The sequence below is a fragment of the Tiliqua scincoides genome, chromosome 1, assembly GCF_035046505.1.
Source record: "Tiliqua scincoides isolate rTilSci1 chromosome 1, rTilSci1.hap2, whole genome shotgun sequence".
Lineage (NCBI taxonomy): Eukaryota > Metazoa > Chordata > Lepidosauria > Squamata > Scincidae > Tiliqua > Tiliqua scincoides.
This window is the reverse complement of record NC_089821.1, coordinates 295,813,898-295,826,104: the sequence shown is the minus strand read 5'-3', so window position 1 is coordinate 295,826,104 and position 12,207 is coordinate 295,813,898. Positions and strand designations below refer to the sequence as shown.

Genomic DNA, 12,207 nt, shown 5'->3' with positions numbered 1-12,207 from the left:
CCAACTTGTCTGCTCAGAAGTCCCATTGTAGCCAATGGGGCTTACTCCCAGGATAGTGTGGAGAGGGTTGCAGCCTGAGTGAGGGAGGGCAGGCAGGCAGGGCAGAAGCTGGCCTGTGGCTGCCCCCCCTTCTTCTCTTCCCCACCTCTGGAGTCTGTGTCCTTTTTCCTTCCATCAGGGTGCCTCTGGAAGGTGGGGGGAGTTCTTTAGTATCCATGTAAAATAAGCAGATGTCATAACCCTTGCTAATTGGGTAAGAGGCACTTTTTCAAGTGGGTGCTCCTTTTTTTAGCAGGGGGAGAGTAACTGGCCCACCTCACCCCAGCACTGTCTGTTCTAGTGGCTGTCTGCTGGTGTTCTTTTTGCATCTTTTTAGGTTGTGAGCCCTTTTGGGACAGGGAGCCATTTAGTTATTTGATTTTTCTCTGTAAACCGCTTTGTGAACTTTTAGTTGAAAAGCGGTATATAAATACTGTTAATAATAATAACCGCCATATGTATTGGAATCCTGGAAGATCTGGTGAGGAGGTAGATGTGGTGTCAGCAGTGGCCCCTTTAAGGGTAAGGCCTGGGCATCCAGCAGAGTGTGCTGCACAGCTGCAGCCACTTGAAGGCAATAGGGCCCTCAGGGATATAATGGGCAGCTGAGGAAGGGGGTGTGGGTTGTAGAAGGAGTGCAGGTTGGAGAGGAGACTGACTGGGCTTATTGACTTTGACTTGAATACTCTGACTGATTTACTTTGGAATCCGATCTTGGACTGTGACTTGGCTTATTGACTTTGGACTCTGCCCTGGATACTCTGACTGACTTTGTGACTAACTGCTGGAGACACTGGAGTTTGGTGTGGCTGCTGTTCCCAAGACCTGCTGAGGACCAAGGGGCTGCTGTAGTGGTGGGAGGCTGCTGGCAGGAGAGAGGACCTCTGCAGTTTGAACAGTCGAGCTACCCTGGAGGTGGGGTCCAGCAGGACTACAGGGCAGAACCAGGGTCGTTTGTTAGGGGAAAGAAGGGGAGCTAATTTGCTTAAAGTGGGCATAATTCTCCAGGCAGAGAATGGCCTTGGAATCAGGCAAAACACCATAGAGGACCAGGTGTCTGAAAACACAGGACAAGAATGTATGACAAAACTAACTAAAAGCTACAAGAGGGGGCTACATTATAAAAATGGGACCTATAAGAGCATAAAGGTAAAAAAAAACAAAAAAACTATATATGTAGTATTATCTTCATTTTAGATGTCAAAAGGGTTTTGTGGCTCTTGAGGTTTTTTTTCCTCCGGAAAACGGGTCCAAATGGCTCTTTGAATGTTTAAGGTTGCCGACCCTGGTATAGGGGGCAGCAGGTCTTCAGGCTTTGAGCTGGCCCTGGTCCCAATATATAATTTTCTTGCCCTGGTTTGAGAGCAAGAATGAATAATAGTAGGGGGGAGTTTATTGTGCAGATGTGACTTAATTCTACTTATGGGTATTTCTCTTTTAGTTTGGGTTACTTTGTAGATTTGAATATAATAATAGTTCTTGTCCATAATCATAACTGAACATAATATTTTGGCAGAACATAATAAGAAATGTTATCTACATTGATTAAAATATCAAGTCATCTTCCCTGTATCCACAGGGAATACGTTTCCACTGCCGCTGCAGGTACCCAAACTGTGGATAGTAGCAAACTCACTTAACATGTTGCTGCAAAGCATTCAAGTAAGCATGCTTAGGATAGTAGGAAGGGAGCATGCTGGAGGGCCACAGTAAAGATGCCCAGCCAGCAGCACAGAAGACAGTGCAGGAGGGCTGCAAATGGGGAGAACTGGGGACAGATGAACAAAGATATGTCTTTGGGGGGAACTTGTGAACTGTGAATAAGTGAAACCGTGGATATGAGGGGGCTACTGTATTCCTATTCTGATTTTTTCAAATGTAATTTATATATTTAAACCAATGCCTTCCTTAAACCTGTAGTGTTACCAATTCAGTGTCTATATAATTCTCTTTACTAGTTTCATTCATACTAGACAAGGGGTGTCCAAAGTTTTTGGCAGGAGGACCACATGGTCTCTCTGACACTGTGTCGGGGGCCGGAGAAAAAAAGAACTAATTTACATTTAAAATTTGAATACATTTATATAAGTTTACATAAATGAATATATTCAAGATGGAACTTATATGAATGAATGAAGGTCTTGCAATAGCTCAAGGCCTATAAAAGGCCTTGCACAAAGCAAGACTGGCCTTTTCTTTGCTGCCGCTACTGCATCACAGACGTGAAACAACAAGCAGTGGAGGAAGCCCTCATCCCACAATTCATGCGAGACGTCAAACAGTCGCTCTCACGCTGAGAGCGGTTGCGTCGGGCCAGTGTGGGCTCCAACAAATCTCCGGAATGCCAGAGGCTCATTGGAGACTGGGGGCTACCTGAGGGCTGCATTGAGAGGCCTCAAGGGCCGCAAGTGGCCCCAAGGCCGGGGTTTGGGCACCCCTACTAGACCAATGTTTCTCAAACTGTGGGTCAGGACTCACTAGGTGGGTCATGAGCCAATTTCAGGTGGGTCCCCATTCATTTCAGTATCTTATTTTTAATATATTAGACATGATGCTACCATGGCTTGTGACTGCATTGGGAAAATGTTACAGATCTGTACTTTTAACAGGCCACTCCAGGCTACTCAGTCGATTTTTGCGATTGAGTCCTGGCAACCTAACCCTCACAAATAATGAGATTCAACCTGTATATGCTTTTAACAATGATAGTAAATGGGACTTACTCCTGGATAAGTGTGGGCAGAATTGTGGCCTAGGATTGTTAAAAGTTTTCCTGTTTGATGATGTCATTTCCAGTGACAACATCACTTCTGATGGGTCTCGACAGATTCACATTCTAAAAAGTGTGTCCCGGTCCTGAAAGTTTGAGAACCACTGTACTAGATAAATGGGTTTATAAGTATTCTCTTTATGTTTACTATTGCAAAAAACTTGCCATTTTAGTGCTTAAGCACAATGCATAGTATTGAGTATTAAGCATAATATACAGTAATTACAGTAGTCCATGATGATAGAACTATTTCAGTGGAAGTATTTGCCACTGAAAAGTTTTAAGTACAGTTACCTCATTTTGTATTGTAAATTGTCTCTTCCAAATTACTAGATCCTTAAATCCTTTGACAACATGAATCTTGTGCAATTAAAGTGTAATTAAAAGATAAAACTAAAGGTGGAATTATTGTACTGTCCACTGCTGTTTTCCTTAGGAGTTATGGTTTAATTTTCACGTTTCAGACAAAGGAAGGTTTGATGTCTAATGGAAAACTTGATGATGATTACGATGATGACGACGACGAAGACTTGATGTGGCGGGTACCCAAAGAGGAAGCTGACTTTGAGGATGACTTCTTGGAGTACGATCAGGAGCATATCAAATTCATAGATAATATGCTAATGGGTTCAGGAGCGTTTGTGAAGAAAATATCTCTCTCTCCCTTTTCACCCACTGATAACAGTTATGAATGGAAAGCACCCAAAAAATCATCTTTGAGTAATGTTCATTTTACATCAGATTTTGATGATTTTGACTACAGCTCTTGGGATGCAATGTGCTACCTAGACCCTAGCAAGGCTGTTGAAGAGGATGACTTTGTAGTAGGTTTCTGGAATCCATCAGAGGAAAATTGTGGCATTGATGCTGGAAAGCAGTCCATCTCCTATGACTTGCATACAGAACAGTGTATTGCTGACAAAAGCATTGCGGACTGTGTGGAAGCCCTTCTGGGCTGCTATCTGACCAGCTGTGGTGAGAGAGCTGCTCAGCTTTTCCTCTGTTCACTGGGGCTAAAAGTGCTTCCAATAATTAAAAAAACTGATTGGGACAGTATTCTGTATTCCTGCAGAGACCATTTTAACAGCCAACAGAAGCATCCTTCAGCAAGCTCTAGTTCTGCCTCTTTAACCAATCAAGAGTCTTCTCTGTATAAAGACCTGGTATATGGCTGTTTAAAAATTCCACCAAGATGTATGTTTGATCATCCAGATGCTGAGAGAACCTTAAATCATCTTATATCTGGCTTTGAAAACTTTGAGAAGAAAATTAACTACAGTTTTAAGAACAAGGCTTACCTACTTCAGGCATTTACTCATGCCTCTTATCATTACAACACCATCACTGGTAAGTCTCATGTGAAAAACTCCCTCTTTACATTAAACTTACATACATGAAAGAGTGCAGATTGTTTGGGGAGCAATGTTAATTGTATTGCTGTGTGTTCCTTCCCTTGTATGTTAAGATTGTTACCAGCGGTTAGAATTCCTGGGAGACGCAATTTTGGACTACCTCATAACCAAGCACCTTTATGAAGACCCACGGCAGCACTCTCCTGGAGTTCTAACAGACCTGCGATCTGCTCTTGTTAACAACACCATCTTTGCCTCATTGGCTGTAAAGTATGACTACCACAAATACTTCAAAGCTGTCTCTCCTGAGCTATTTCACGTTATTGATGATTTTGTACAGTTTCAGATGGAAAAAAATGAAATGCAAGGAATGGATTCTGAGGTTAGTGACATTGGAAAGTAATTTTTCAGTATGTGTTGAATTTTGTTTCATGCGTCACCTCATTTCCTTGCATTATATAGATTATTTTTAAACAAAAAACCCTTTTAACACAAGCCAGCGAGAACAGTAGATTCTTTTTACTGGAGAAAAAGCTATTAACTACTGGTTATTTGGATCCTTGCTGCATTTTAAATTCTGGTTTCATCTGTGCACATATAAGTAGCTGTATGCTGTACATTGCTTCCAGAATATTCTTAATTATTCTGTAACTAAGGCTTTGTTTGCTTCATTCTATCTCAGATTCTGCAGTTGGGCAACACAATTTCTGTGGCAGTAAAGACTGATAGCTTGTGTAAATTATATAAATAGAGCAAATTTACAACGCTTGGAGGGGGAGCTGCTAGAAATTTGCTTTAAAAAAAAAAGCTAAGATTCTCAAGGATCTGAATTCACTCTGAGTCCACCCTTAATGCTACAATATTTGCACTTTTGGGGGGGGAGGGTCTCTTATTGAATAGTATAAGCATAGTTTTGTACATGGCTAGACCACATGAGGGCATTTTAGTTATGATCTTGCTCTTTGTGAGCAGAACCCATGCTGGAGGATCTCCTCCTAGGGCTCAGTGGGACCCTTTTTCGTTCCTTTACACTCCTTGGTGCATGCACAGAAGTAGTATGCCCAGGTAATTGCAGGAAATTGGGATTCTTTCCTCATTTCCTAAATATCATCATGGATATCTACCTCGGTGACTTTAAAGTGATCTTTCTGAACTTGGATTGCATACATGCATTTTGAGATACTTAAGAAACTGACTTAGTTTAACTGAATCCATTTGTTTTCACCAATCTTAACTAACTCAAAACAAGTCATAAGTTTGTGTCCACTGACCGGAAGAAACACCATAGTCAATGTGACTATGCAGGGACTATGCTGTTGTTTTTTTAATTACACTTAGCAACTACAGTTGTAAGGCAACTTTTTCTTAATTTTTAGCTCCGAAGATCTGAAGAGGATGAAGAAAAAGAAGAGGACATAGAAGTACCAAAGGCCATGGGGGATATATTTGAGTCTCTTGCTGGAGCTATTTACATGGATAGTGGAATGTCTCTGGAAATGGTTTGGCAAGTGTATTATCCAATGATGAGGCCATTAATAGGTAACATAAGAGCTCTCAGAAGCAAAGTTCAGTGATTCATAGTTTGCTGCTAGAAGGGTTAAAAATATAACTTTTCTATCATAGAAAAATTCTCTGCAAATGTACCCCGTTCCCCAGTACGAGAGCTGCTGGAAATGGAGCCAGAGACCGCTAAATTTAGGTAAGAGTGCATCTGTTGAGTATTCCTATAAAATGTTTGATGTCATAATTTGGTCTATTTGTGGTATTTTATTTTCATCTTGGTAAAGACTGCAGAATAAGAGTGTCTATAGAAGTGCGTGTTTTGGTTCATTTTAAGAGAACTTTGATTCCCCCCCTTCCCCGTCACTCATTGTAGTATGTGTGTGTATCCTGTGCACCTTCTCTGTTCACTTCATGCATCTGATCTATAAATGCATAGATCTATAAAAGTTGATGTTATAATGTATTATTCTTTAAGGTATGCAGGACTGTGTGCTGCTGTAGATCAATAAGGTTGTTTTCTGTAATTGATTCCCTTTTGATGATTTTTGCTGTAACTTGCATCTTTAATTTTTTTATGTTCTTCCTTGTCTTTTGCCCTCCACTCTACTCCATTGCAGTCCTGCAGAAAGAACCTACGATGGAAAAGTCAGAGTAACGGTGGAAGTTGTAGGGAAAGGAAAGTTTAAAGGTGTTGGAAGAAGCTATCGGATCGCCAAATCTGCAGCAGCAAGAAGAGCGCTACGAAGCCTCAAAGCAAATCAACCTCAGGTTCCAAACAGCTGAGTCACCTCTTTAAAACAAACAAAAACAATAGAAAGAAATTTTTAAAATGATGTTGAGAGGAACAAATTGAAGACAGCATCTAATGTTTGATTACAAAATAGCTAACAGCATTTAACATGTATACATAATTTTGGAAGTAATTGTAGTTAGGTTTTTTTTTTGCGCAAACACAATCTTGTCTTCTTTCCTCACTTCTGCTTTGTTTAATCACAAGAGTGCTTTAATGATAACATATAGCAAGTGTTCAAAATGTTGTCAGGTATCTTTGATTTTCTTTGTCAGTACAGCTTTGCTTAGTATTAAAGGCCAGGGAGCTTATGCCTATCGCAGTTACTAGATTTATATATATATATAGTGATCTTGAAATTCCTCAAATCTGTGCACTAGTGCCAGTCACACAAAGCAGTTTATAAACTGTACTGGATGATTTGGTGTAAGGATAAGTGTGCCAGTATTGTCCTCGTTCTTTCCATGCCATCTTTGCACTAAGATGGCATTCCCAATCATTATTGCACTTATTTGTTATGGACAGGTTTTTAATTGAAATGTCTGGCGTCTGATAGAATTAAATTGATGCCACATATTCTTGCATCAAAAGGTTCTTGCCTTAAAGTACATAAACTCTCATTGATACAACTTTTTATTTCTGACCTGTTTGGAGCAAACTGTTTTACATTCCCTTCATTTTTAGAATGCATTTTACAATGACACAAGTCCATATTAACAGTACCACATGATAATTTAGCTGTGACTTAACTTATTACAGGACTGTAATAGAAATCTTATTCATATATATGTAGTGAGGTTGTTTTTAACAATTCCAAGGAAATGGTTGGTTAGTACAGATTTTTTTTGGTATTGCAGACAAAAAAGTCTCCCACTAATGTCCAATGTTACAGAAATAAGAGTTTGACGGAGCACAATCTGTCACTCTTGTGGAACCCTCTTTTGCTTCAAGGAGCTTGTGCAGGAGATATTGGTGGATTGCAGACATTGTTTCCAGTATGGAACTTTGTAATAACAGCTAATTGCACAGTGCAAACTGTTGCTTTCAAAAAAGAACCTTTGACATATCACACCTAAAATATGCTGCAGATTTTATATTGGATACATATTTAACAAATGGAGCACCTTTACAACTTTAAAAGCGATTTCCACATAAATTTCTTACTGTACTTTTCAGAATTGCATGCATATTTCATCTACCAAAGCTGTGCTGTTAAAATGCCATGGAAGTTGTTGTGCGAGAGAAACTGCCATACTTTTGATACATCTGTGATTTAGGTCCTTTGATGTAGGGTAACTAGCTCATTATTGTTTCAGTTGATATGAAAGCATACGTTTTTAGGCTATGCCTAAGTTTCTTTAGATATTTGTAGGCACCCTTCACTTAAATACCTCAGTTCTTCTTTGTTCTTTTGTGTCTTATTCCCCTTTTGCATGCATTGTTTTTTTCTGTTTTGGTGCTATGTGTATGTATTATGCTTGAAATTTTAATTTTTGCACTGTAACTATAATACCTCTTAATTTACCTTTAAAAAAAAAAAAAAAAGCTGTGGGCTGTCTTGCACTCCCACCAATATCAGTAGAGGTTTGCTGCAATTTTGCCCCGTTAATTATGCTTGAAGTTTAAGAAAGCTGAGCAAAGTTTTTAATGTTTTCCAGCACAGTGGTCTGCTCTTGATGCTATTTTATGTGTTTAAATTACAAATAGAAAGTGTGTTTTCTGCTTTTGAAGACTCTTTCCCATACATGTGCATTTGAAATTTATAGGAAAAACATCTGGCTTACCTTTCTAAAAGAGAAGTTGTATACTTTAATAGCAGGAGATGTTATATTTCTCTGAAATGCAGAATTTAGTTCTAACACATTTCTTGCTCAGATTTTTTTAGTAATGACATTGAAGTGAAATCTTTGTGTGGGACTTGAGTTGCAATGAGAGTAGAATATCACGGAAGGGATAAAGGACATGATCCAACAAACAGTCATGTAAGGGACTGCATATGGCGCTCCAAGTTTCTTTGTTTCTACAAAGCAAGCCCACTCTTGCTGATGAAGAGGCAAGCCTTTTCTAGCTTAAAAAATGGCTGTTCTTTTCAACAGTTTGAGCAGTAACCACAAACACATTGAAGAAATGTCTTGCTATGTATGTTGAGTTCTCCCCTATGGACTGTGGGCAACATCTGTTAACAACCTTTTAACTGTAGTCCATATTCCAGTGACTTGAGAAACTTTGTAAGTATTCTTACAACTAAATTTCAGTGATAAGTGGATTGAGGATTGCCACGTAAGCTCTTTTCATGCAACAATAAAGCTGTATAGATAATTAACAAATGAACATACTGTTAAATCCACAGTAATAGCCCAAAGTTTAAATTTTGCACCTCTAGCAAATAATTGTTGCTAATGTGACAAAAGATCAGTTATTAAAACTCAAAACATGTAATACAAATCTAAAGGGCATGTATTATTTCAGTTAAGTACAAGGTTTTTTTTTTGTGAAATGCCATTAGTAAAATCTAAACCAACTTAAGACTGTTAATCAACCATTAACACTTTAAAAAAGTTCATGTTCATATGTTTTGAGAAGTTGGATCATAGCCTGATGGCAGTAGAAAATTATTACTCTATCAGAAGTATTCAGTGTCCTGTTGCATCAAGCTGATGAACTGAAAATATTGAGTAGGGGCCAATTGTAAATGTAGGTCCTGCTGCTAATTGTGTGCCTGCACGCGTGTGTGTTGATGCCACAACTTTTTTGCTGTATAATTTTATTCAAATTCATAATGCTGTTAGAATGCAAAATTTAGTTTCCATGCTGTGCAACTGCTTTACCCTTTTTTAATTCTAATGGGATAATAGAAAATGTATGCTATTAGACCTAAATCTGATCATTTGAAGATTGGGATTGGAATCCCTTGACGTGCTATGTGCATGAGAGGAATCGAACTGTCGCAAGCCTGTCTTCAAAATCAACTACACAGACTCCTCATGCAGGCAGTGGAGGGGTTGATTGGCATGAGCCTAGTTTTGGATTTATTTTTTCTTCTGTTATACTGTACTTCTTAAACAGTCCTCCTAACTATGCTGCATTTTTTAGTTTTATTATAGCTTTGTTTTGTGCTGTTCTGTTCATGTAGCACAAATGAGCATTGCACTTGGTACCATGCTTTACCTCATTTCAAGGAGAAATATGCTTAAGAGGAAAAATGTGGTTTGGGCCTTGCTGCTGATTTACTGAATTAAAAAAAAAACATATTTGGAATGCCTGCAACGTGTCACTTAACTTGCACATCTGACATTTGTTCTGTCTGAGACATTTTCCTATGTTTTTAAAAAGTGTTATTGGGTGGAATCCAGAGAGACCCTTGTGCAAGTAGAAGGCAGTTTCCCTTGCACAAGGGCGGGCTGTCTCCAATTTTCAGTGTGTCTCCTCAGTTTCAAGCCCTCATGCCATTCCAGACATTTGTCCAACCCACAGGAGAGGCTTTAGGAGGAGGGCACCAAGGGGCTGCAGTGGGAAGGAAACCAGGTAGTTCATTGCACAAGCAGAATTTTACTGCTGGTTCTCTAGATCCTGCCCACAGGTTTGTTGGGGGGGGGGGGGATTAGACCATAATCTACTATTTTGTGAAACTGCTGAGATTTACAGTGACCTCTTTGTTCCTCTTTTTTCCTCACCGAACCCTACTGTAAATAATTGTGAACAGGCAAAAAGGTCAATTGAATTTATCCTTTGGATTTGACAGAATATGTAGGAGGGGTTGAGTACAGAGAACAGAATTTAGTACAACTTCTGTCAACTTGTGTGCAGGCTCTGATGAACTTGGAGCAGTCCCATAAAATGTAAGATCACATCTGTAGCTGACAAACCGATCGCCTCAAAGTCATGGCCTTTAAGTTATTTGACCATATTTGAGCCATAAGCTGTTCTCCTACATTCCTTTAATGAATGTAATGGAATTGGTTATGTGTGATGACAAAAACAGGATTGAAACTTGGGACAACTTTAAGTTATTAATGTCAAACACTTTCATTTTCAATAAGAGGAGGTGTGTTTAATATTATAAATTTTTATCTTTAAAATCTTAACCTTTAGATCATGAAATGTAATTCAAACTCAACTGTTTTCACCAGCAGAAGTCTGATAATAGGTATCCATGGGGGCCAGTGTAGAATATAAATCAGTTCCTTGCAACTTCTTTCAAGAGTAGCTCGATATTTAATATCTATTTTGTCTCTCAAGTCCTTTTATAGGTTTTTCCACACTTGTTTGCATTAATTGGGCTAACATACACAGACTGTTTTAATTGATACGGTAGATGCACTCAGTTTACTACAGCAGCAAGTCATATAAAGAAACACAGAAGTTGAACAAGCATTGAAAATTGCAGGCTTTTTAAAATTGTAAATAGTTTGACTTTAAAGATGGTTAAAATCAAGTAGAATGAATAACATAATTTGATGGACAATAAAATATTTCCCATCACATGCTGCAGCTGTCTAAGGGACATAAAATGTAATTCATTCATACTGTAATCATGCTGCAGAAATTGCAGTCTGCACCTTATGGATCACAATTACCTTTAATAGATTTTTGTAATAATTGTAGCTGAATATATCTCCAATAAAGTTTTGGTCTGTTCATTTTTGTTTGTGTGTTTTTTTTGTCATAAAAACTTTTATAAGATTTCATTTGTTTTTCTGTTTTCAACAAAGCAGAATATGTGGTACAATTAATGCCTGAAATTTTGTAAATTTTGGTAATCTCAGGGAAATGTTGGTGACTGTTTGAAAACTCATGTCCTAGTCAATGCCAAGTCATATGAATCATTTCATGTTTCTCCTGCTTTTCTATACTACTATACACTCAAATCAGAATAAAATAAAAATATTTTTATCCCAAAATTGGAAGAGAATAGATATCAACCAAATGCATAAACAGTTTAAAGAGCAATAACACAGATTAATGAAAAAGGATATTAAAAACCCATCTAAAAATTAGAAGAAAAAGCCTACCAGATCTTCCTTGGGAGAGTATTCCACAGTTGTAAAGCCACCAGCAAGAAGGCCCTGATAGCAGTCCCAGTAGTAGCTCTATCTCCAGCAGGGTTCACTTCAGTTTTGAGTGAAACAATTCTTTGAAAGCTTTACACTTAATGGTCTGATGTAGGAGATAGGACTGTATATGAAAACAGATATGTTGAATAAATAAAATTCCATATCAAAAGTGAAAAATTCCAACTGTGCCTTTTGAATAATTTGTGAATCCAGTATTTTTAATGTTTTTATTGGGGTTTGTTGGTAAGGATATACAGTGATCCTTGCTGTAACAATTTATAAGGCCAAGTTGAGTAATTCTACAGCAGCCCCTCCCAAACACCTTCCAGCTCCAAGGAATATTTTTCATTTATGGTTTTTATTACTAAAGCAGCAAATCTCAGATCAGCACTTCAAAGCAATGACCTTGATCCACAAATCTTCTGACCCAGCTAATGTTGTAGTGTGGTGTTCACTGGCCAATTTTCAGAGAATGGAGAGAGCTGCAGAAGGAATGACATACCTCAGAATGCCAGATGCAAGGGAGGGCACCAGGATGCAAGTCTCTTGTTGTCTTGTGAGCTCCCTGAGGCATTTGGTGGGCCGCTGTGAGATACAGGAGGCTGGACTAGATGGGCCTTTGGCCTGATCCAGCAGGGCTGTTCTTATGTTCTTAAGGGGCAGACCAACAAACTTCCCCTGTGTTTGGAGATGAATAAA

The 12,207-nt window shown here is 38.7% G+C and overlaps 1 protein-coding gene across 2 annotated transcripts in view; it reads left to right on the top strand.

Annotated features, from left to right (window-relative positions):
- Window positions 1-11,094, top strand: part of DICER1 (dicer 1, ribonuclease III) — a 79,540-nt gene extending 68,446 nt beyond the window's left edge. For both annotated transcript variants that reach the window (XM_066628631.1, XM_066628622.1), the window contains exons 25-29: window positions 3,274-4,156; window positions 4,275-4,543; window positions 5,538-5,700; window positions 5,785-5,860; window positions 6,282-11,094. In XM_066628631.1, the coding sequence (XP_066484728.1) occupies window positions 3,274-4,156; window positions 4,275-4,543; window positions 5,538-5,700; window positions 5,785-5,860; window positions 6,282-6,447 (1,557 nt within the window). In that variant the 3' untranslated portion in view covers window positions 6,448-11,094. The remainder of the gene's footprint in view (window positions 1-3,273; window positions 4,157-4,274; window positions 4,544-5,537; window positions 5,701-5,784; window positions 5,861-6,281) is intronic.
- Window positions 11,095-12,207: the final 1,113 nt, after the last annotated feature.